The sequence below is a fragment of the Ovis aries genome, chromosome 1 (genome assembly GCF_016772045.2).
Source record: "Ovis aries strain OAR_USU_Benz2616 breed Rambouillet chromosome 1, ARS-UI_Ramb_v3.0, whole genome shotgun sequence".
Lineage (NCBI taxonomy): Eukaryota > Metazoa > Chordata > Mammalia > Artiodactyla > Bovidae > Ovis > Ovis aries.
In genome coordinates this window covers 220814055-220840620 of record NC_056054.1, presented here as the reverse complement: position 1 = coordinate 220840620, position 26566 = coordinate 220814055, and the positions used below count along the sequence as shown (strand labels likewise).

Below are 26566 nucleotides of genomic sequence, written 5' to 3'. Positions count from 1 at the left end.
CAACCGCAAGAGTTTGGGAAAGGTCAAAAGGAGACATCATGTGTCCGTCCACTTCCCAGAATCCCTCTCACTAGTATTCATCTTGGCTGAGCCATGCGTGCACCACCAGGAAAGACTCTGAATTAAAATGATTGACCAAAGACCACCCGAAAACTAATCTTATCACCATAAAACCCAAGACTGCAAGCCACATGGCAGGGCAGTTCTCCTGGGTTCCCTTACCCTACTGTTCTCCACCTGAGTGCCCTTTCCAAAAAAAAATCTCTTGCTTTGTCAGCACATGTGTCTCCTCAGACAATTCATTTCCAAGTGTTAGACAAGAGCCCAGTTTCAGGCCCTGGAAGGGGTCCCCCTTCCTGCAACAGTACTACCTTCCTGCAATAGTACTACCTTCTGATAAGTTCTTAGAGACACAGTTACAACTTATTTTTTAAATTTCATTGAATGTTACTAATATAATCTGCAATCTGGAAGAAAAAGTCCTTAAACTTATAATTTCACTAATTTTTATTAGTCTGTAAACCTTGAAATATCAGAGACAATAATCAAAAATCCCTATCACCCGGACAGGTAATCACTTGATAATTTTTTTCAGGTTTGCTTTACTCTGGGTACAAAATGGGAAAAGTAATGAATGATCACTAGGTACTCTTTGACCATGGGAGTGTAATGACATGTTGCTTGTCAAAAAAATCTTCCTCCTCCTCATCCGTACTGCTTTCAGAAACTGTCAGCAAAGACTGGATTCCAGTATCCTTTTCAGAAGAGCTGGAAATACATTAAAAGATCAATACACAATATACAGAACCAGGTTTCAACTCTCCATTTATCTTCTGATCAATACTACACACACTGAAGTAATTGGAGGCAGGCAGACATGAGGGAGGCTGTTTCAGACTGAGACCATAACTCCCAATGTGCCCAATAAACCAAGCCTCTGTGATTCTCATCATTCTCCCTCTCTCAAGAGATAAAGCCACAGTGGAACCAAGGAGAGATTTCATGGTCTCCTGTTGCATCTTTCATTGATGATACCTCAGAAGGTACTTCAGAAATGCAGAGCCTCCAGGTTCTTGTTAAGAACATTCATCATTACCTTGGTTGTTTAACAGAATCCCAGTGAATAAGCTGCCAGATTAATCACTTCCTTTGTATACAGTAAATTAGGACCATGTGGATAGCCAGTCTAGATATGCCAAAGCCAAAATTAATGACAGCAACTATGTAGTTCTTTTACTTTGTTGCATCTTATGGTGAAAAGGAACTCATGGAAACCCTAGTGTGTTGCTGTGTGGGGCTTGGGGTAAGAAGTAGTATGGGGGCACAGAGAGGAGTCCTCATAGTTCAAATATTTTCATCCAAGTTATTAAAAATTTCAGCCCATGTACACTACTAAATAATATAAAATATTTCACCCTGTGATGGATAGAACTCTTCTTTGGATTTTATGCCCCAAACAAGCTAAACCAGCATTTCGTAAAGTCTTGTCAGTGGTCCAGTTTAGATCTTAAATGTGATTAAAAACAAACAAACAAACCAAAAAAAAACAACCTTTCACTGGTCTAAATAGAGAAAAGAAGGACAAGGTAATAACTTTTTCATGAAATTTTTAATTTTAAAGAATTATGCTTTATTCTATTAATATAATCCCTTTATATTTAGTCCTAAATGTCTTTTTTATGAAGTTGGTTTAGTAACTTTGGTTTATTTTTAGGGAAAATAACAGCAACTTTATACTGATCCCTTTAAAAAAAATGTAAGTGGTATTAGAAATGGAAAAATCCTTGGACCACAGATAAATTATTTTCTCCTTCAGAAAGACAGAATATGAACTTTTGATTCCTTTTTACTACAATATTAGACTTCAACAAATCAAAGGGATTTACAATTCAAGGGGATTTTATTTCACTTTTTTCTCAGTCTGTTTAGAAGAATCACTCTTCCTTTTGCAGGGAATTCTAGGAGACCATAACACCTTGACATGATAGACTACTTTCCTGAAGATTTATTAGTTTTATCAATGTTCCTTATAAACTGATCACCATTTCTAAATGCTCTTATCCTGTGTAAGGGAAGAATGAAGTCATACAGATTAAAATGACATCATTAACAATCTAGACTTGATTTCAAAAAGGAGACTTCTCAATATTTTATTCTAAAAACTTTATTCACGTTGAGTAAGAGTCTATGAATGCAAAGTATTGAAATTCAGTAAGTTAATGAAGACAAGTAAGGCAAGTGTTTTTCAATATAAGAAGAAATACTGAAGGATTATTAAATTCCAAATGTCTTTCCATTTTCCTGACACACATTGTGCAGCAGAGAATTATCTCTTCATATTAAAGCAACAACTTCATAAGCCTTTCACTAAATCCTGATATTTGGTTAGCAAAGCACTTAAACATTTTATAAAGAATAGCCATATAAGTATACACATGAGGACAATATCTGTGTAGTAAAGGTAACTAGTTGGGGGTTGTCAAAAATTTTACAATGCACTCTTTGTACATATAAGCAGCATATTTAACTTACCTCTGTTCCTGAAATCCACAGAGACCCCTCGCACATGAGGTCTTAAGGAAATCTAGGGTAGTCTGACTTATATTCAGCAAATGGTTGTTGAAGGCTGGTAACTCTTCTGAGGTTAGGCTGTAAAGTTTTTCTGAAGGATCTGAAATATTTTATTTCATGCATTGTCAACACATAAATTCAAGAAACAAATACAGAGCATATGGTGCTGAAAGTTTACTCAGTAAACTTCAAGCAGTACAAGGATAGGGGCTTCCCAGGTGTAAAGAATCTGCCTGCAATGCAGGAGACGCAAGAGACTGGGGTTCACTTCCTGGAGTAGGAAATGACAACACACTCCAGTATTCTTGCCTGGAAAATTCCATGGACAGAGGAGCCTGGTGGGCTACAGTCCATGTGGTCTCAAAGGAGTTGGACACGACTTAGCAACTAAGCAGCAGTCTGACTTATTTCTCCTAGCCACATTGATTTTTAACATACACTATACTTAAGTGACAAATGCTCTGCAAATTTACAAAGTTCCAAGGAAATACAAGCAATCTTTTTTAAACTTACGATATTGTGCAACTTCTCAACTTGCCTGAATGTTAAACACTTTATTATATCTTTTTGTCTTCTAAGAAATAAAAGGTTTGCCCCCACACAGTCTGAGGCAAAGGTTAGTTTTGGAAAAGCTACTCTTTCTTTTAGACTGCCTTGCTTTATTTGGGTAGATAATAACCATGTGTATGTGAAAGGGGAACAGCCTTAAATCTTCTTTTTCCTGAAGTTGGCCTGTGATTCAGCCTTCTGCTGCTGCTGCTAAGTCGCTTCAGTAGTGTCCAAATTTATATGACCCCATAGTCGGCGGCCCACCAGGCTCCTCCGTCCCTAGGATTCTCCAGGCAAGAAAACTGGAGTGGGTTGCCATTTCCTTCTCCAATGCATGAAAGTGAAAAGTCAAAGTGAAGATGCTCAGTCGTGTCCAACTCTTAGCAGCCCCATGGACCGCAGCCTACCAGGCTCCTCCAACCATGGGTTTTTTTCAGGCAAGAGTACTGGAGTGGGTTGCCATTGCCTTCTCCTAATTCAGCTTGAGTAAGGACAAATAGTGCAAGTTCAATAAGCAAATGTGTAAACAATACCTTCCTTACATGAACTACCAAAATATCAAGTATAGAAGTAAATATGATTATTACACTAGACATACTGTTGTCAGAGCCATCTAACTTCTACAAGAGGTTATGCTATGGTGACTTTTAAAACTATTAAAAGTACTGGCTGTTATTCCTGGGGTTACTCAGGTGGTGGGAGTGGGAAAGAACCTGCCTGCCAATGCAGGAGATGTAAGAGAGGGGAGTTCAGTCCCAGGGTGGGGAAGATCTCCTAGAGGAGGGCATGACAACCCACTCCAGTACTCTTGCTTAGAGAAACCTTTGGACAGAAGAGCCTGGCCAGCTACAGTCCACAGGGTCTCAAAGAGTCAGACACGATTGAAGCGACTTAGCATGCATTCCTCCCTTCACTTTAATGAAAGTGACAGGATCAGAAAGACCAAACACCAGCCTGCATGTGTTAAACCCCTGACTGAAGATAATTGGGGGTGGTTAGTATTAACTTGAAGTTTGCGAGCAAGCAGAGATTCCCCTACAAAAATGAACTTAGAATATCCCTCCTTGTATGGCAAAACCAATACAGTATTTCAAAGTAAAAAAATAAAATTTAAATAAAAAAAAATAGAATATCCCTCCTGCAAGATAACTAAGATCATGGCATCTGGTCCCATCACCTCATGGCAAATAGACAGGGAAACAGTGGGAACAGTGACAGACTTTATTTTCTTGGGCTCCAAAACCACGTGACTGCAGCCATGAAATAAAAAGATGCTTACTCCTTGGAGGAAAAGTTATGACCAACCTAGACAGCATATTAAAAAGCAAAGACATTTACTTTGCTAACAATGGTCCATCTAGTCAAAGCTATGGTTTTTTCAGTAGTCATGTATGGATGTGAGAGTTGGACTATAAAGAAAGCTGAGCACCGAAGAATTGTTGCTTTTGAACTGTGGTGTTACAGAAGACTCTTGAGAGTCCCTTACTCCAAGGAGATCCAACCAGTCAACTCTAAAGGAAATCAGTCCTGAATATTCACTGGAAGGATTGATGATGAAGCTGAAACTTCAATACTTTGGTGACCTGATGTGAAGAACTAACTCATTTGAAAAGACCCTGATGCTGGGAAAGATTGAAGGCAGGAGGAGAAGGATACCACATAGGATGAGATGGTTGGATGGCGTCACCAACCCAATGGACATGAGTTTGAGTAAACTCTGGGAGTTGGTGATGGACAAGGAGACCTGGCATGCTGCAGTCCATGCGGTCACAAAGAGTCAGACAGGACTGAGCGACTGAACTGAAGGTAGACATCAATACATTTATAACAGAAAGTGTCCTTAGAAATTCAGAGCATTCACAATGACAATACGTGGAGAAATCCAGCAGGCTGAGGGTTGAGGCTTCTGCTCCCACCACCCCAAAGCAAGCAAGACAGCTTTCACTGGTCTCGTTTATGTTTGGAAATTCTCTATAAGATTACTTCTGAGAAAAACAAAAGATTCCTTAGGGAAAATTTTTGTCCCATCCCACTTATTGGAGATTAGGAAATTGACGGCCCGCTAGGGACCAATAAATGTTCACACAACTACAAGTAGAAGAATTGGAACTCAACCTGAGCTCTTTCAGCTCACCACATTCATAAATCACTATGTTCCAGAATCTAATTATTTAGCATTAGGCTATTATCTTCTCCACAAGGAGGTGTTCCCCCACCCACCCACAAGGTGAATCAAAACAGGTATACAAGGTCCCTTTACATACCCCATGAAAGAGAATGTTACCCGTGGGAAAGTAGTCAGCTCAGGATTTGTAACTGGTAGAACCACAGGGCTAACCCAATGGTGATGCTTAGATCTAAGGAATCCCACCAGGAGAGGTTAGTCTTTCAAGTCCTAACTGAAGGAATACAAAGCTAATTCAAATTATACAAACAGAATGGGACTATTTTTGTATAATTATTCAGTCTCAAAATTTTATTTCAGAATTAATAGGAGCAGTTATTTAATTTTGGTTAACAGGAGCAGAGGTGATATCACTTGACTTTCAAGGCAGAAAAAAATAAAACTCTAACAAAAACCCTACTGCAGGTTAGTGTTAAAACCTAAAAGGTCAACCATACAAAAACCCAAGTGTTCTGAGTTTTCTCACATGGGACCAGGGAAGATTGTATTGATATTTCCATTGGAGATTTTACTTTATAACTGTCAAATCAGCTGATTGTTGAGAGTGGGTTGAAGTTAAATCTTTCCTATCCCTGGAATAAATGGGATATGTGTATGTTCTCTGATCACTGAAGAATCTCTTAAATGCAATAATAAAGAATGGCAAAGAGGGAAAATTGACTATATACAAAGTTCCACAGTGTATTTCTAAAACGTGGGTTGCTTAAAACACATACATAAAACTTTATTCTACAGGGAAATAAACACACATGAATAAAGAAATGGAGTAAAGAGGAAAGGAAGGACCAAATGACAGGTTAACCCCTTTCAAGGAACAGAAACAAAGCATACAGGCAATTTCCCAGTAAATAATTCACCACCAACAACAAAAACAAGCACACTTCTAAAGGACTAGATATGCATACGTAAGACATCCCAATATTCAGGAGACATGACCATCAGGACCCTCCCCCTGCAAACTGTGAGCCCACGCCCAACCCACCAGCCTGTTTCCCCTCCTCCACTGTCTTGCCTCATTTATCCTTCAACCCTTCTTTCCTTTGCCTTCACTCTGCCCAACACCTTCTGCCTCTCAAGTGATCACAATAGTGATCTGAAGGAAGGATCTCAAATTATTTAAGTGGCACGCAGGTCTGGTGGTCAGACAAAGGAACGTGGGGCAGACCTGCCTGGGTTTGTGCGTGGGTGCCTCTGGGCACCCAGGGGAGGTAGTCACGGCACCATCCAGATTCTCAGTTACTGTAGCCACACAGGGGAGACCAAAAGTACCACTTCCTCACCCATCTACCAACAGGATAGCTATGAAGATTAAATGGAGCAACAGTTCATATAAGAACAAACAGTGATTATTACGACTCATTGAATGGCTTCATATTCCTACATCAGAATGTTTTTAATATGTTGACTTTCATTTTTACGTGTCGCTCAATTTTTTTTCCCTAAAATTCCAAGATACTCTAAAGCAAAAATATTGCCATTCTAATTCAGTTTCACCTGACTGTCTTTACAAGGGTTATCTAGCTAATTAACTGACTATAATTCTGACTAGCCATTTTACAGTTTAATATCTTACTTGATGGTCAACCTTCTAATTACTCGGGAAACCACTGCCTCACTATTTTACTTCATACTGTAGTTTGTACCAGTATCAGGTAGATTTTTATTCTTTCTTATTTAAGAAAAAGTTCTCTGTCTTTAATTACTCAGCTGAGTACCTGCAGACTTGTACAAGCATAGGACTGCCAAAGGAACTTAAGGACCACAAACACTCAAACAAGTCAGAATGAGTTTAAAACAAATGAGGCTTTTCTTTTTGGCCACATCGTGTGGCATGTGGGATTTCAGTTCCCTGAGCAAGGACTGAAGCTGTGCCCCCTGCGCTGGGAACATAATCTTAGCCACTGAACCACCAGAGAAAGCCCCAAACAATCATTTATAAGCACTAAAGAAGTGAATGCTTTACTGTATTTGATTACTGATATTTTCTCATAATGCAAATCTTCTGATATTTCCAAGTTATTCAGGCTATGCTGCTGCTGCTGCTGCTGCTAAGTCGCTTCAGTCGTGTCCGACACTGTGCGACCCCACAGATGGCAGCCCACCAGGCTCCTCCATCCCTGGGATTCTCCAGGCAAGAATACTGGAGTGGGTTGCCATTTCCTTCTCCACTGCATGAAAATGAAAAGTGAAAGTGAGGTTGCTCAGTTGTGTCTGACTCTTCACAACACCATGGACTGTAGCCCACCAGGCCCCTCCATCCCTGGGATTCTCCAGGCAAGAATACTGGAGTGGGTTACCATTGCCTTCTCCATTCAGGCTATAGCAATATCCAAAAACTGATAAAAAAAAAAAAAATGCCTTGGTAACGGCTCAGTGGTAAAGAATCCACTTGCAATGCAGAAGACACAGGAGACACGGGTTTGATACCTGGGTCTGGAATGTCCCCTGGAAGAGGAAATGGCAACCACTCCAGTATTCTTGCCTGGAGAATACCATGGACAGAGGAGCCTGGCACACACAGTCCAAAGGGTCACAAAGGGTCGAACATAACTGAAATACTAAAGCATAAGTAGAATTTAGTGTTATTTACAAAGGTACTTGTGGAGGAATAATTATAGTATGAACTAGAGCTAACTATAATTCTCAAAGTGGCCCAGAAGAAAACATGGTTCTAGAATAGAAACAGATTTTATATGTTTTTGACTAAAAGTTGGACTTGCCAAGAGCACCTTAGCTTACTGTATGTCCAAAGCACTGCCCATTGGTTTCTTATATAATTTAACAGTGTTTTCAGGACAGACTATGTGCTAAGCACTTCAATGTTAAAGTGCATGTGTGTGTGTAACTGCAAAATTTTTATAAATAGAGTATTTAATATATACTCCAATCACTGAACAATTTATGATAAGGCCTATTCTCATACTCATCTTTCACACATGGAAACTGATACAGAGAGAGATTCAGTTCAGTTCAGTTCATTCGCTCAGTTGTGTCTGACTCTTTGTGACCCCATGAATCGCAGCACGCCAGGCCTCCCTGTCCATCACCAACTCCCAGAGTTCACTCTGACTCACGTCCATCGAGTTCGTGATGCCATCCAGCCATCTCATCCTGGGTTGTCCCCTTCTCCTCCTTCCCCCAATCCCTCCCAGCATCAGAGTCTTTTCCAATGAGTCAACTCTTCTCATGAGGTGGCCAAAGTACTGGAGCTTCAGCTTTAGCATCATTCCTTCCAAAGAAATCCCACGGTTGATCTCCTTCAGAATGGACATGTTGGATCTCCTTGCAGTCCAAGGGACTCTCAGGAGTCTTCTCCAACAGCACAGTTCAAAAGCATCAATTCCTCAGTGCTCAGCCTTCTTCACAGTCCAACTCTCACATTCATACATGACCACTGGAAAAACCATACCTTGACTAGGCGGACAGTCGGCAAAGTAATGTCTCTGCTTTTGAATATACTATCTAGGTTGGTCATAACTTTTCTTCCAAGGAGTAAGTGTCTATTAATTTCATGGCTGCAGTCACCATCTGCAGTGATTTTGGAGCCCAAAAAAATAAAGTCTGACACTGTTTCTACTGATACCCGATCTATTTGCCATGAAGTGATGGGACCAGTTGCCATGATCTTCGTTTTCTGAATGTTGAGCTTTAAGCCAACTTTGTCACTCTCCTCTTTCACTTTCATCAAGAGGCTTTTTAGCTCCTCTTCACTTTCTGCCATAAGGGTGGTGTCATCTGCATATCTGAGGTTATTGATATTTCTCCTGGCAATCTTCATTCCAGCTTGTGTTTCTTCCAGCCCAGCATTTCTCATGATGTACTCTGCATATAAGTTAAATAAGCAGGGTGACAATAGACAGCCTTGATGTACTCCTTTTCCTATTTGCAACCAGTCTGTTGTTCCATGTCCAGTTCTAACTGTTGCTTCCTGACCTGCATACAGATTTCTGAAGAGGCAATTCAGGTGGTCTGGTATTCCCATGTCTTTCAGAATTTTCCACAGTTTATTGTGATCCACACAGTCAAAGGCTTTGGCATAGTCAATAAAGCAGAAATAGATATTTTTCTGGAACTCTCTTGCTTTTTCCATGATCCAGCAGATGTTGGCAATTTGATCTCTGGTTCTTCTGCCTTTTCTAACACCAGCTTGAACATCAGGGAGTTCATGGTTCACGTATTGCTGAAGTCTGGCTTGGAGAATTTTGAGCATTACTTTACTAGCATGTGAGATGAGTGCAATTGTGCAGTAGTTTGAGCATTCTTTTGCATTGCCTTTCTTTGGAATGGGAAAGAAAACTGACCTTTTCCAGTCCTGTGGCCACTGCTGAGTTTTAAGAAAGTATAATAATTTGTCTGTTGTCACAAAGCTGGGAATTCATAGCTCCACGTTTCAGAACCAAACCCCTGGCCCTAGAGCCTGGCTCTCAACCACCCTGCTTTGCTGCTCCTTGTTTCCTGATTCAGCCTGCACACACACACACACACACACACACACACACACACACACACATCTTCAGCTCCCACTGGCCCCATCTCTTTCTGAAATGACTCTATTGTCAGCTTCAGCAATTGGAGTCAAAGGAGAAACACTACTCAATGTAATTATTTCCTGTCTTCTCTTCTCCAGACTCTTTGGCAGCGCTCTTTTCCTAGAACTTGGAGGAAGTGGAGATATCCTAGAGCTGCCATAAAATAAATCATCAGGTTTGTTGCTTACAAAAAAGGCAGCTTTTACGGGAATGTACACCCATTTACATTTGTATGAGTACAGTTGTGTAGCTGTATCTGTGTGAGACCAGGCTTCATTCAGAGTTGTTTCAGAACTCACCATGAGTAGTGACATGTGAGTGGAATTTTTCTACTCATTGATGCTGAACAGAATATAAAAGTCTGTGCAGAATCAATGAATTTTCTAGAATAAAGCCTGATTGCACCACCACAGCTGTCACCTCCCTGACTGTTGGTAAAATTTAGCTGATGTGCAGTCCTCTTCTTTCCTCAGCTCCAGGTGAATGTCTGCAAAGCTGTGCATTCATCCAAGGCCAATCTTCCCAAATAGAAAGAGAGCCATTCCTCGGTGGACTGTGTGTAAGTGATTACATTCTTCTCTTGACCCATCAAAAAGCTCTGGTAGTTCACAGGCTATGTAGTGTGTACTTGCTTTTAATGTATGAAAAATTATGTATTCTGGTGAAAATATTGGTTTGGGTGTATGAGAAATGAGTGACAGGGGAAAGGTGAAGCACATAAGAACAAACGTGATAAACAAAATAAAAAAGCTGAGAGGTTAGAGACAAACAACCCAAAACTACTGTTTGTAAAGTATTTCTTTGTAAATAATGAAATTGATCAATTTACCAAATAAGACAACCTTCATTTTCTGATTAAAAATTGTATTACTATCCTTTTGATCTAGTTCAAATCGGATATGCTTCATTTTAGAATAAATTTTTTAAAGGTATTTTTATGTGACCCTTTTTTTAAAGCCTTTATTAAATTCGTTCAGAGAAGGCAATGGCACCCCACTCCAGTACTCTTGCCTGGAAAATCCCATGGAAGGAGCAGCCTGGTGGGCTGCAGTCCATGGGGTTGCAAAGAGTCGGACATGATTGAGCGAATTCACTTTCACTTTTCACTTTCATGCACTGGAGAAGGAAATGGCAACCCACTCCAGTGTTGTTGCCTGGAGAATCCCAGGGACGGGGGAACCTGGTGGGCTGCCGTCCATGGGGTCACACAGAGTCAGACAGGACTGAAGTGACTTAGCAGCAGTTGCAGCAGCATTAAATTCGTTACAATATCGTTTCTGGTTTTGTTTTGTTTTTTGGCCACTAGGCATGTGGGATCTTAGCTCCCCAACCAGGATTGACTCTCTACCCTCTGCACTGGAAGACAAAGTCTGAACCACGGAACCTCCAGGGAAGTCCCTAGAAATGACTTTTAACATGAGAATTACCTCTAAGCATATTTATGTTTGATTTTTAGTAAAGCTGAGTTAGGGAAGTGAATGATAAGTAAAGATGAATCACAATTTCTTCTTCCCCAATCCCTAATGAAATGAATAGGAAAGGGAGAAAAATTAAAAATAAAATAAAATCATAAGTGGAACCAAAGGAAGAGATACAAATTCACATAATAAACCTTGACAAGGGACAACCAAAGGAATAAACAGAAGATTCATTAAGGTACAGCTGGGGGCCTACTCTGTCCACGCCCTTTCTCCCTCCCACTCAGTGTACACACAAACTAGTGACAGGAAAAGGAGAGTTCATCTAAAGTGCTCACAAGTCTTACCAATACCATAAGAAATTCGGAAAAACAGTGGGGAAGGGGAAAGCAAGGAGAAAATGTTGAAAATATTTTTAAGCCCTGAACACCTGCCATAACATCTTAGTGGAGGCAAGAAAATCACATGCCCACAGGTGTCCTAACAGAGACAAAACCCACTTGAAATCAGGTCCAATGAAGACTGGGGTTCAATAAAATCCAGAAAAAGACAAGAGAGCCCAGATCCTCCAATAAAGGAAGCTGAACTCAGTCTTTCACGTATTCTCCCTGTGCCTTTGAGCCAGCGGGATACAGAACAGAGTCAATAGCCAACTCACAAACAGAAGCTCCATTGAGAAGATTGACACATCTAGCACAAGTAGCGAGGAGAGAGGAGACTTTAGGGAGAATGCAGTCTCACTATATCAGAAACGGCAGAAGATGCGAGCAAAGCCACTCACAACACATGTGAACGAGTAAGATGCAAGGAAAGGACAGCAAACAAACTGGAATCCAAGAATTCGCTGCACACAAAAATTAAGTGATAGAGCAATCTGGTAGATAACAGATCAAGACCCTAAGAAAATTCCCTCATAAGTCCTTTGGTTACAGAATAAGTAATAAGAATGACATTTTTAAAAAGAATAAAACTAATTTAAAAGATCAAACAGCAACATGTCAGACATCAAAAAGGAAAAGCAAACTTGTTCCTGGATTGGACCTTGCACCAGAAAAAAACATGCTATAATGAACATCACTGAGACAATTTTAAAAAATTCGATATGTACTGAAGGTTAGAGAATTACAATGTATTAATGTTTAATTTCTTGATTTTGATCACTGTACTACGGTTACATAAGAACAAGCTGTTGCTTGTAGGAAATACACTAAAATATATTTTTGGAAAAGGGTCATGATTCTTGTAACATTCTCTCAAGTGGTTCAGAAAAAAAGTCGTATTTGTGTGTGTGTGTGTGTGTGTACACATGTGCAAATGAGGTAAGACAAACAGATCATGAAATGGGTGAAATGTATATGGAAGTTCCTTGTATTATTCTTGCATTCTTGCAATTCTCTAAGTTTAAATTACATCAAAGTAAAAATTACCAAAAAAAGAATGCCTGTAAAGAGCTAATTTATTGGGTCAATCCATAAAGAATGGACTATAACCAGCTGTAAATTGAAATGCTGATATAAGAGACAAATTTGAGATAACCACAGTAAATAAAAAGCAAAATAAAAACAGCTTAAAACAGTTGAAGAAACATAAGTAAACATTGTAAAGAGATCCAACATAAAACAGGTTTCTTAGCAGCAAAAAGCCAAATGGAACAGAATAGCAATTCAAATATATGACAAAAGAAAATTTCTCTGAAAACAAAGAGGAACTTCTGTGCTTTAAGAAATGCTGAATTACTGATACTGAAATACAATCCTGGTCCAATAACTGAATTTCAAATATTAAGAAAAAAAGTTCTCCAAACATCCAATCAAGAAAGAAGCATGTCACATGCAAAAGAGAGTGAAGTAAAAATGAGAAACCTCAAACTACTTCACAGCAGAATTCAGATCCAGGAAAGGATGAATCAGCGCCTACAAGGTTTAAGAGAAAAATGACCCAAGGAGATTTTGTTGTTGTTTAATCGCTAAATCATGTCCAACTCTTTTGTGACCCCATGGACTGTAGCCTGTCAGGCTCCTCTCTCCTTGGGATTTCCCAGGCAAGAAACTGGAATGGGTTGCCATTTCCTTCTCCAAAGGCTCTTCCTGAGCCAAGGATCAAACCCATGTTTCTTGATTGGTAGGTAGATTCTTTACCACTGAGCCACCTGGGAAGCCCAGACGCAAGGAGAATACCCACAGTCAATTTGCCATTCAAATACAAAGGTAGCAGGCATTCTCCAACATGACAGGATTCAGGTAATAGGGCTACCACAAGCTCTACCAGTGGGAAAAAAATTGACAACCAAACCAAACCAAAGTTAAATGGAGAAATTGTGCCAAAGTACTAACTAGCACATTATCCAGGGACAGAAGACAGTGGAGAAATGCCTACTAAGTGCAGAGGAAAAAAATTGCTAAATTAATCTAACTTGCCAATGGACTCTAAAGATAAAACAGACAAGAATGCCACAATCGAAACTTCTAGAAATGAATGAAAATAAAAGGCTCAAAATTGGGAAGTCTTAATAAAAATGCAAAATCTTGCATCCCACCCCAGACATACACCTGCATTATAGCAACACCCCTGGAGGATATATGTACACATTGAAACTTGAGAAATACTGCTTCAAAAGATCAGATGGAATAGCTCTTGTCTCCAACAATATTGGGCAGTGGCTCTTATAAGAGATTAGTCACTCAGTGAGCTTGAAGGAAGGAGAAAAAAAAATTTTTTTCTGTTCACATGAAGGACCTTAAGACCACTTAACTGTGAATTATATGAGCTAAGGGGATAATCTCTGATATGGCTGGGCACACACAAGTTCTATAACATTTTCAGGGTGACATCAGAAGATAGTCAAGAAAACAAACACAAAGGTTGATGGTTTAAAGAGGAAAAGGGAAAAGTTTGTTTGCTTGGAGCATGACATGGAGAATCAGGCAGAAGGCAAAGTTAATATTGTTTCTAGTGAAAAAAAAATAGCATTACCTGCAAGATTTCTCAGCTCATTTAATTCTTTTTCCAAACTGTCTAAGGTCTGCTGATCATCAGCGTCATCTAAGAAAGGCTCATCATGGTCAGTATCATCAACATATTCAATTTCTGAAATTTCAGAAGCAGCTTTAGAGAGTGATTGAGCGACTGCACTTCTTGACCGGGGATGAGAAGAAGAAAACCAGCTGGAACTTATTTTCACAAAGTTGGAAAGTGGTAAATTTGCTGTTGAAGGTCTCTGTGATATCTGGCCTAAAATAAATAATAAATTAACCAACCATTTTAAAAATTCTGAATGAATGCTTTAAAAGATACAGAATACTAGCCTCCTGAACTCAGTTAAATTCATGCAACAGAATTTATGAGAAAATGAACTTTAGATTATCATGTATTTTGCTTTACTTCCATTTGTGAATCCTAAATTACCTTCTTTGTGTTATAAAGAACACTTTGGGTTATTCTTCCTGAATTTTGTCTACAATCAGAGAAAGGCAAGCTAATTTCAATATTAAGTGAAACAAAAATCTGTAAGCCCAGTCAATTCCAGAACAATTCAACATACAATCTTATCATGTATTCCATGGCCAACCATTGTGCTGCTGCTGCTGCTGCTGCTGCTGCTGCTGCTAAGTCACTTCAGTCATGTCTGACTCTGTGCAACCCCATAGATGGCAGCCCACCAGGCTCTGCCATCCCTGGGATTCTCCAGGCAAGAACACTGGAGTAGGTTGCCATTTCCTTCTCCAATGCATGAAAGTGAAAAGTGAAAGTGAAGTTGTTCAGTCGTATCCGACTCTTAGCGACCCCATGGACTGCAGCCTACCAGGCTCCTCTGTCCATGGGATTTGTTTCTTAAATTCTAGGACAATATTGCACTGTGCCTTGTAAGAGAAAGAAACCCATAGGATAAACATGGTACCACTTCCTAATGATCCCATTTTATTTGATGGTGTATACATTCATCTATTAAAGCAGATATGGAAACAAAATAGACCAATATGCAAAACCTTTTGGAAAAACAAAGGATTTAAAGAAAATTGAGAGTACATTTCTAATTTTCCTAAATATGAGTTCACTCTCAGCTGCTTTATAGGGCACTTCAGTGGAAAAATTCAAGAAGCAGAGATCTGAGTCAGGTTAGTACTTTGTTCCACCAGGGCAGTCACCATTTTGTCTTGATCTATTTCAAAGGTTGACTTAGTTGGTTTCTTCAATATGTGTGGTTCTTACATAGTAAGAAAAAAAAAATCCCTTCAAAATTTATACTAACAAAACATAACTATATATATCATTTGGTATTGCTCACAAGATTCTTTAATAAAGGCCAAGGGAATACTCAAGGCACAAATTTAGATATTCATAGCAAAGGTATATTTTTAATATAGTGAATCATTGTTTTGATTTAGATAAACACATGCATATTAAGTATAAATAATTTATAAGATAATCTTGTATTACCTTAATACAAATTGCCTTTGTATAAAATGTTGGATTCTTTAAAGAAGTGCTATGGCCATTATCATTAAAATTATTATTTGACTGAATATATGTCATGCAACATTATGCCCACTCTATTGACTCAAAGAAAAATATAAAATTCAGAAGAGTGGCTACAGGCAATTGTTACATAACAGTCAATGATTATTGAGTTTGTCTTTTTTTTTTTAAGATATACTTTGAAGGTAGCTAGTACCATAAGAAGAATCTTAATGCAGTATGTAATTATTTAAGCAATTAAAACTGACTAAGGTAAGTCCCAAAGGGTACCAATTTTAATGCACGTCTCAGAAATCAAGTTTGAAAACAATTTTTGTTGGAATGAAATTGTAAATAAATTAAGAGTCTAACCTTTTTGTATCTACTTGCACTCAGAGATAATTCTAAAGAAAAAAAAAACTAACAAAAATGTGCCTATGTTTTTTTTTAAAAAGTAAATATCCCTAAGATTCATTTTAATGACTAGAATTTGGAATTATTTTACCTGTAAGGAATCAATATTTTATTTAAAGCCATCAAGAATAACAAATCTGCCATTTTTATAAGTGAACCAGCAGTAGAAACAGTAATGGTAGAAGTACAGGTCAGAGAGTATATAATTCAGCTATAAAGAGTAATACAGTAATTCAGCTATAAAAATAGAAACTTCTAGATCTATGGAGAAAACCACACCTTCTATCTTACTGTGCTACATTTCAATCACAATTTAAAAGAATTTAGAACTTGTTAAAATAAAACAAATGAAAGATGTTATTAAGACGAATTGGACTTCTGCCAACACAGAGAAATATCAGATGAAAAATTTTAACATAATATATATGCCCTTCAGAAAATTCAGGAGATTACGAACATTTGCTGAACTCTTATAACAACATCTGGCTGCCACGGTATTAGTGGTTAATTGATCCCAACTGAGAAAAAAAAAGTTCACAGGTGTGGGTCAGACATGCTTACCATACAGCAAAGAAAGAGACTATTTTTCTTACTGGAAGTATACTGAAAGCGTAATTTAATGCACATAAGCCATAGAAAGAGGCTTCAGTTTGGTCCTTGGTTTTATTTCTTTTGTTCATTTAGATGAATATGTCATCCCCTTTAATGTTTCCTGTATAAGATTATTAATGTTACTGTTAGGGTTAAGATTAGAGACACAGTTAAGACAGGCACAAATGAAAAATGCCAGGACTAAAGGGATCATCCGGTATTTTTTTCTTTTTTATACACCAAGTTTGTAGATTATAAACATAATCTTTTGGAAGTAACCTTTCGGAAATAACTTACGCCATCACTGGCAATGTAAATAATATTTCCATAAATGTTTCAGGAGCACTTAGAAAATACATTTTCTAATGTATGAATTCTCAGTAATTTACACAGTGGAGCAAGAATATTATAAGACAAATATGTCTTGTGACCTTTATCCAGGGGAAAATATATTGAGTCCTTTGGTCAGAATGTTATTTATTATTGAAACACTCTGCAAAAAGCAGGTTACTCTGCTTATATTTCATCTAATTCTAATGTTTTATTTAGAACAGTAATAATTACTATTGTATTAAAGTCTATTCAGTGAGTGATTAATATTTTTTATATCTTTATTGAGATTCTTATACCCATTAATATAACCCAAACCACTATTTTACATTATCATCCCAATATTTTGCTGGTCTGATTAGTAATCATAGCATATTATTCTTGAAGTAATGCCAAGAACAATTTCTTTTGTTATATTTATAGTATAACTGTGATCAGGGTTAATCTATAATTTCCTCAGATTACAGAGGAGGAAGCTGGGGTGGGGGAACAGTAGGTTTTGGCAGTGGGTGGGCAGAATCAATGGACTTGCTGCAAAACACACATGTATTTCATAGCTATCATGTTTTTACATTCACAAATTTAGGACTAGAGAGTCCCTTGGACTGCAAGGAGATCCAACCAGTCAATCCTAAAGGAAATCAGTTCTGAATATTCGTTGGAAGGACTGATGCTGAAGCTGAAGCTCCAATGCTTTGGCCACTCAATGCGAAGAGCAGACTCATTGGAAAAGACTCTGATGCTGGGAAGGATTGAAGGCAAGAGGAGAAGAGGGCAACAGAGGATGAGACGGTTGGACATGAGTTTGAGCAAACTCTGGGAGATAGTGAAGGACAGGGGAGCCTGTCTTACAGAAGGAGTAATTCATTTATATACTGGCACCAACTCAGAATATAAGATTTCTGTAACTTGTGGCATAGTCAGGAAATTTTCATTTTTATTTCAGGTCACTATCTCTGTAGTTATCTCCTTCTGCCTCTAACTGGGAAGTCTTAACAATTCTTAAGATTTGGCTGAAATCTCACCTACCATCTAAAATCTTGCATACAGATAAGTTTCAATGGCAAAGCAATTATTTTATCACTTCCATTCCTAAAAAACTGCACATGCATCTACCTCTATTATAACTCATCATATGCACTATCATAAGCTACCTATCAGTTTCCAGAAGCATGTTACTCATGCTTTTTATAGACCTTTTATTACATATGGTATAATTTATGTATTTACAAGACTATGGTTTTTCCAGTCATCGTGTGTAGATGTGAGAGTTGGACCAAAAAGAAGGCTGAGTGTCAAAGAATTGATGCTTTTGAATTCTGGTGCTGGAGAAGACTACAGAGTCCCTTGGACTGCAAGGAGATCCAACCAGTCAATCCTAAAAGGAAATCAGTTCTGAATATTCATTGGAAGGACTGATGCTGAAGCTCAAGCTCCACTGCTTTGGCTACCCAATGTGAAGAGCAGACTCACTGGAAAAGACTCTGATGCTGGGAAGGATTGAAGGCAAGGGGAGAAAAGGGCAACAGAGGATGAGATGGTTGGACATGAGTTTGAGCAAACTCTGGGAGATAGTGAAGGAAAGGGGAGCCTGGCGTGCTACAGATCGGGTGGCAAACAGTCAGACGCGACATAGTGACTATGTCAGTCAACATAGTCAACATATCTATACAGCACTTTTCTCAAAGTATGATTTTTGGACTATATACATTGGCATGAAGTGGAATCATCGATAAAATAAATGCAAATCCCTGAACCTTATCTCAGCTTAACGACCCAAAATTTCTAATGGTGAGATCTAGGAATGCCACAACAGTTTGCCAGGCAACACTGACACTTGAGAGCCTCTGACTGGACTCTAAGCTCTCAGGCTTCTGGGAAGGTGGCTTATTTTATATCACTATGCCTCAAGTAGGTGCTCCTTCTAATGTTTCTTATAGCAAATTATTGATTTCAACAGATCACCGCAAATGGATACTTCAAGGCATTTGGCTACTTCTTATAAAGGTTTGCCCTAGTAACAAATTCTCATGGCATACATGATAATTTGTTTTTATCAATCTATGGTGACTTTAAAAAGCTCCTTTGACTGCCTCAACAGGAAGCAGCCAGAATTTTCAAAGCTGCCCCAGCCTTTGATATGAGATAAGTAATTATAGAGCCAAAAAACATTTATCATACATGAATGGATTTTCCACTAAAAAAAAAAAACTATTAAAATCTGACAGTTTCTCAACATAAATGCATATGGAAAGAATCTAAGCTGGCCAAGTTGTTTTAATCATAGGATTTAAGGCAAGAGAGAAATATAAATCTTACATATAGGGACAAATCATATGTAATTAAATTTCTGGCTTGAAGTTGGCCTTCAGATGAAGTCAAACAGTCCCCTCTGTCAAATGTTTCTCCTGAATCATGAGCTCCCAAGATCAAGCAACATGACTCAGGCAACTCTTTTCCCTAGGACCCAGCACAGTGTCGTCATACTCACCGTGTGTGTTGAATCGTCTTAATTCATTAGTCGTCAACTGCAACTTCATATGAAATTCAGCACCAAGCAAACCTACTTTATCAGGTACTTTCAGATAACAATAATAACCAGTAACACTACTGATTTTAATGATGTCAAAATTCTCTGCATGCACTTACTAGAAAAATACTGCAATAAGCATTGAATATGTCAAAAGTTATTGTATAGAAAATCTCAAAATTATTTTGGCTAGAAAATAGAATTAATAAGCTGAAATCAAGATTTCAGGGCCAACACATTAAGCATCAGATTTAAACCAGCAGCATCTTAACCACAGCAGCAAATAGCAATCTCATGGCTTTGTGTGCTCATAATATGAATCAAGTAGAGGAGGAAACAAAATCTAATATAAATATACTGTTTCTTGAAAGTGTAATGAAACAGTGTATATTTTATAAGGGTTGTTCAAAATATATATGCCTTATCCTGAGCTACATTTTAAAAATATCATTCTCTAGTACACTGTGGCAGAAAATAGCTAAGACTATAAAATTTATGTTTTTGAGAGGAGTAATGACTATTCTTGGTTTTTGGCTTTGGAAGAAAAGTCCAGGACAGTTTAAATGAATAAGTTTAAATTAAATAACTGATAAAATGAATTTTCAGGTGCCTAGTAAAGTACTAAAAGATAAACTAATAAACACACTGAGCTACAATATGGCACGGCAGCCTTACAGTCAATCTTACCAGTCTTTTGCTGTGTTCTTGCTGATGGTTTCTGGGCAAACTTCAGAACACCTAAGGCAACTGTGTTATCAGCATATGCACTTACACTATGGTCTGGGATCCATTCTCTGTCTCCTAAAATGGTAAAATTACATAAAGTTGAAAAAGAGGAGACATTCATGTTGTTGATTCATTATATGTATTGTCTTACTGGATAATATTTAGCTAAAGAGAAAACATTTATGACAGTGAGGTATATATTATGAAAGATAAAAATCTCATAATTATACAATAAAAGGAATGAACTATAAACTGCAAGGAAGTTGCACAAATACACACGTACAAGTGTGAACAGAAATAAATATTTTTTAAAATATACATTCAATATAACATAAAATATAATAGTATGTATGTGAAAAATATATTTGAATACATAAGAAATCTAAGATTGCAGGCGATACCAAGACCTGAGTTTTAAAGGAAATGACAGCTATGTCTGTGAATTTCCACAATCCTAAGATTTTAAGATTTGCTTTTAAGATGGCATCTAAGAATTATAACACTTAACAATTAATCAAGTGATTTGAAGATGTACTATTAGTTGATTAAGGGTCACACTTCTAATATCTAAAAATAATCTCAGTCTCATTACAGCCATGTTTTCTGACAGTTGCCTTAAATATAAATATTAATATTTGGTAACTCTCATAAGGACAATAATTCCAGCTAGAAAAGAAGAAAACAATTTCTCTTGGTAAACGGAATTACTCAGTATTGTCTAAGACGTTGACTGTTTTTTAAACGTGTCAGAAAGTTGTTAGCTTGGTCCACAGGCCATCTGATTTTATGTCTGAATTTACCTGCAATTGTAATCCTAGTATTGGAGGAGCTGCATTCTAAACTATGAGAAGGAAGTAAGTTGAGTCTTTCATTTTTATCAAAAACAAAGAATCTTTCAAGTCCTTGATATTGTTCATTTATAGGCTTACTCCTGAGGGCTATTTCTTGTAACAACTAGGAAACAAAATGTTCAACAAAATTAAGTTTATTTTATCTTATCCACACAAAGTAGCAATTCATTCATTGAGCACCCACTATGTTTTTAGCATGGATTTTGCCCACGTCAAGTTCAGGTTCTAGTTGTGGAGACATAAATTGTTACACAACATTTATACAGAGTAAGTTTGGAAAAATGCATAAACTACAATTATGGTAATGATCTGAAAGTTGCCATTAAACCTAAGGAGGATTGAAGCTCATTTAAAAGAAAAATTAAGTTTTATCTTTTCTTTTCTTATTTTCTTCCCTCAGTGTCTTTGCACATAAATTACTCTGGAAAATAGAGTCATTCTCATATCCTATGCTTTTGACTAGTGTCTTTGACTATATGTAAAATAAATTCAAAGATGAAAGCAAAATACCAGATGGAAACAAATCTGATCTGATCTTGGTCACAGAGAAAATCCAAGTTAACAAAACAATCACTATGAAGAAAATATACAAGGGGAAACTGAGCCAAGAGTGAGCTAAGTAATTTGTGAAGTTTATACATACAGCTAAAAAACTAGCAGACCTAGATTCTGTATATAGATCTTGCTGATTTGAGGCCTAGGCTTCCCCTACTACTGTGTGAACTCTTATTTTGATATGCTTTCATCCTAGGGAAGAATATACATGAGATTTATAAAGTACATGAGTCTGGTAGAAAACATTAGAGATGTGCCAGTGAGAAGGCTGTGCTGCTGTGCTGTACTCAGTAAGTTGTGTCCTATGCTTTGCAATCCCACAGACTGTAGGATTTTCCCAGCAAGAATATTGGAGTGGGTTGCCACGGCCTCCTCCAGAGGATCTTCCAGACCCAGGAATTGAACCTGTGTTCCTGCATCTCCTGTATTGCAGGTAGACTCTACCACTAAGCAACTTGGGAAGCTCAGCGAGAGCTCTGCCACTGCTGCGGCTGCTAAGTCGCTTCAGTCGTGTCTGACTCTGTGCGACCCCGTAGACAGCAACCCACCAGGCTCCCCCGTCCCTGGGATTCTCCAGGCAAGAACACTGGAGGGGGTTGCCATTTCCTTCTCCAGTGCATGAAAGTGAAAAATGAAAGTGAAGTCGCTCAGCTGTGTCCGATTCAGCGACCCCATGGACTGCAGCCAACCAGGCTCCTCCATCCATGTGATTTTCCAGGCAAGAGTACTGGAGTGGGGTGCCATTGCCTTCTCTGAGTGAGAGCTCTAGATGGGCTTAAAATACCGTTAGAGTGGCCATCAGTATTAACAGTTCCTTAATATATCTAATTAATGCCCAAACGCAGTCTGTTTCAAGGTGCTAATCACACAATTAAAATTATTATAACTCCATTCAAATGGATAAGTCATATAAATGATAAACCATTACAAACTGAAGCTAGGGACCAATAAAGCACTTCCTTCAAAGGTAAGTCCAAGTCCCTACGCATAACATCTTCACCGGCTCTCCCAGACACTGATCGCCAATCCACAGAAGCCGTTCTGGTGGAGTTCATATCTAGATCAGACATTTGAAGATATGGAAACTTTTTTTAAAGCTTAGGTTAACAGAGAACGAGAGTGAATTTGTTTGTTTGCCCAATCTCATCTAGTTAACAACTGATAGTTCCACATTTAAAACCAAGAGGTCCTGACTAGTTCATACTCTTCCTTGCACGTGCCTCCACCTCACTGCTGCTGCTCTACAACTAACTACAATTCCATACCTTTATGAAGAACTCAATTTCTGGAGGCTGAAGTACAAAACGTACTGTCTCAAACTCTGAAGGAATGCCACTGCTAAAATCTGCCCCTACTGCTCACCAGTGAATTTTCTACAGGATCACAGCAGATTTCTAAACAGTTTCTGTTCAGGGAATTGTTTCTACTAGGGCAGGAGGAAAATAAAAAGTTCATGTGTAGTCATTTGGGATGAAAGGAAAGTAGATTCTACAACTAAGTGTAAAGCACTGTGCTCTATGATGCAATCATTTACCACTTTTCTTTTTACAATAGTAGTATAAGGGATCAAAATTATTAGTGGTTTCTTAACATTTCAATTTTAATAATGAAATGTTTTATATAAATGTGTACAACACATAATATAACTTTATCACACGATAGTAGTAATTTAAAAGACTTGCTTCAGGCATCTATACTACAATATATATGTTAGACTTTATATGTAACATTAATTGCTGTTGTTGTTCAGTCACTAAGTAGTGTTTGACTCTTTGTGACCCCATGGACTACAGCATGCCAGTCTTCCCTGTCCTTCACCATCTCCTGGCATCTGCTCAAATTCATATCCATTGAGTCAGGGATGTTATCTAACCATCTTATCCTCCGCCACCTCCCTTCTCCTTTTGCCTTCAATGAATTAATTGTATTATTGTGTTGAAGTTGACATACACTATTACAATGTAAGTGATTTACTATAATTACGTCTGAGTGTATCCAGAATTCCTCTGGATAAAACAGCACATGGTGTGTGTGTCACTTAGCTCTAGGCACAATGCCCTTTGGAAACTGGGAAATAAGAGTTCTTGTTTGTTCTATTTGCTGAAATTCATTCCATGATTGATTGTTTTCTTTGTTGGAAAGGGGAGAAGTTCAGCTGAAGTGGAGGTTGATTTGGGGGAATCTATGACTTCCCTGGTGGCGCAGATGGTAAAGCGACTGTCTACAATGGGAGAGACCCGGGTTTGGAAGATTCCCTGGAGAAGGAAATGGCAACCCACTCCAGTACTCTTGCCTTGAAAATCCCATGGACAGAGGAGCTTGGTGCAGGCTACTATCCATGGGGTCGCAAAGAGTCGGGCACGACTGAGCGACTTCACTTTCTTTTTTTTCTTTATTATTGGCTAAATTGTGGGAATGTCTTTCCACGAGGGGCTGAGGTTTACTTTTGTCAGATATATCAGGGCATCAGTAGACACAGGTCAACATTAGTGTTGCTGATTCCAATATTTCTTACTTGGAACTTTCAGATTCCAAGAAATGTATAATCAAACTCTAAACCAAAACTAGATGAAAGCCCAAGATTTCCATTTTTCAGATAATATATTTATTGACTTAGGCCTGATCCCCTGCAGAAAGTAGTCTCCTTTCATCCTGCACCTGTGTGTCTCCTTGTGTATTCCTTCAGAGACAGAGCATACTTTTAGGGATCTAAGGTTTCCGCAGAGGTCTCAGTTCTAATTTCTCACTTTGAAAAGGAACAAGGCCTATCACTAAGTAGGTATAGAAATTCAATTCCCTGAGCAAAAGTAGCAGCAGCTCAATACTCATTCTGTAACTGTTTGGTCCTATCTTCAGTTTAAGTACCATGGCAATTCATTGCAAATGACTTTAAAATCTTGTTAAAATATTTGACTTGCCCAGTTTCCAAAGAATTTAACATTTAATTTGTCCACATTCTAAATAACTTATTATTAATAATTATAATCCCTTAAGATTTTAGTACATAGAACAGAGATTCAAATATAGTTTTTAAATTTGGCAGTAATGCAATAATGAGCTACTTTATCTTTTTCCTCTAAGAAGAAACAAAACTATACCCTATTTCTTTATTAGCTATATTCCTGAAGAATTACCTTTTAAATGTTATGTTTACATTAAGCCACAAAACTGGTTTTATCTACAAAACTGCAATTTTTTCCATTTTAACCACTGACTATAGAGTAGAAAGCTAGAGAGAATTTATTATACTAAATTATTCATAATAATGAATTTCATTTAGGAAAGTAACAGCACTCTTACTATGGTGCATGAGGTGGGCCTTAGATTATTTGTCACAGAAAGTCATTTGTTATAATGGCATTTACCATATTAGAATTTCTTCTGTAAGTCATTTACATTCTTTCCCATAAGAGTTACTCTTCGACTATAAGGCTGTACATTTTAAATTCAATAGGAAGTAACATTTAAGAATATTCTGTGTCAATATAAATTTTTTATGATGATAATTATAAAATTTTAATACAATAAAGATAATAGATATTTACCAGTGGTGACTCTGTAGTTTTAGAATCTTCAAAGTTTGGCCTCTCATGCAGGTTGCTGAATTCCAAGGATTTCTTGTCCTCTTGAGATAATTTCTCCTTAATGCAGGGTTTTTCTAAATCTTTACTTGGCAAAGAATCCTTGTTCTCAAGAGGTATATGGGAATCTTCATGCTTTTTATTACTTTCTATATCTATGCTTTCCTCTTTCAAATTTCTCTCAAAAAAATTGTTTGCCTCTAATTTTTCAATAGCAGGAGAGTATGCATCAGGATCCACAAAGGTATCAAAACCTGCATGTGACGTTTCTGCTGTTGAAAACACATATTTACAAAAGTTAAGTAAATAATTATAAATAAATAAATGGATTAAACTGTTCATTCACCAAAACTTCTGTGGTATAAATATTTATCATTAAACACTATTTTTAAAACCAATTTTCTTTACTGAGTCCTCAGTTTTAAAAACTTTTATACAGCTTATGTTCATAAATGACAATCCTAATTTACCTATATATTCAGACTTAAATGATTTAGACTAACGGAGGGAGACAAGGTTTTATTTTATGATGCAGTCTTGAAATTGACACGTTTCCATTTCAGCCTGGGTTCAATTTCTACTTTTCTACCCTCTCTCCCACTCAAGTTTTATATCAGTAATTTATGAGAAACAATGCAGGAAAAAACCTTACTTTCCACATTTTACCTCTTTTGCTTAGCATAACTAGTGATGAGGAGAGGGCCATGAGAAGTCTGCCAGATGAAAGAACTGCAGCAGTTAGGGGCACAGAAAATGTTTGAGCTAAGACACCTGCTTCTGGAAAGCTACAAAATGAGCTAGATTATATTAATCACCCACCTCATTATGTCTGCTTTAAATAAATCACTTGGGGTAGATCACTGGTTTTCAACCTGGATGCACAATAGAATTGTCTGAAGTTACTCTTTAAAACTGTCAGTGTATGGGCCTGACCCCAAACCAATCAAATCAAACACTGACTGTGGGAATCAAGCATTTTGTTTGTTTGTTTCTTTCCCCCTTTCACCCACCAAGCTCTCCAGGTGATTATAATGTGAAACTTTGGTCTAGATTTTCTTAAGAATAAAATTCTTAAAAAAAAATTTATACCATATTGCTTTCATTACCACATATACATATTTATCCAAACTAAATATAGCTTCATCTGATTAGCCCATATTCTCTTTCCAATATGCATATCTTATCTGTATAAATAGACTGTGTAAAATAGTAGAAGCTATAAACTAAAATAGTCTTCCATGAAAGAAATTCTGTCTTACAGCCCATTGCTGCAATCAAATG

General features: G+C 37.7%; 1 protein-coding gene across 3 annotated transcripts in view; it reads right to left on the bottom strand.

Moving 5' to 3' along the window:
- Nucleotides 1–489: 489 nt before the first annotated feature.
- ZBBX (zinc finger B-box domain containing) overlaps nt 490–26566 on the bottom strand; it is a 122266-nt gene continuing 96189 nt past the window's right edge. For 2 of the 3 annotated variants that reach the window (XM_012099993.5, XM_004003191.6), the window contains exons 16-21: nt 25250–25557; nt 21099–21252; nt 20260–20373; nt 14226–14483; nt 2533–2671; nt 490–768 (exon numbers count right to left, since the gene is read on the bottom strand). In XM_012099993.5, coding sequence (XP_011955383.3) covers nt 642–768; nt 2533–2671; nt 14226–14483; nt 20260–20373; nt 21099–21252; nt 25250–25557 — 1100 coding nt within the window. In that variant the 3' untranslated portion in view covers nt 490–641. The remainder of the gene's footprint in view (nt 769–2532; nt 2672–14225; nt 14484–20259; nt 20374–21098; nt 21253–25249; nt 25558–26566) is intronic. The other variant, XM_012100010.5, reaches the window with a different exon arrangement.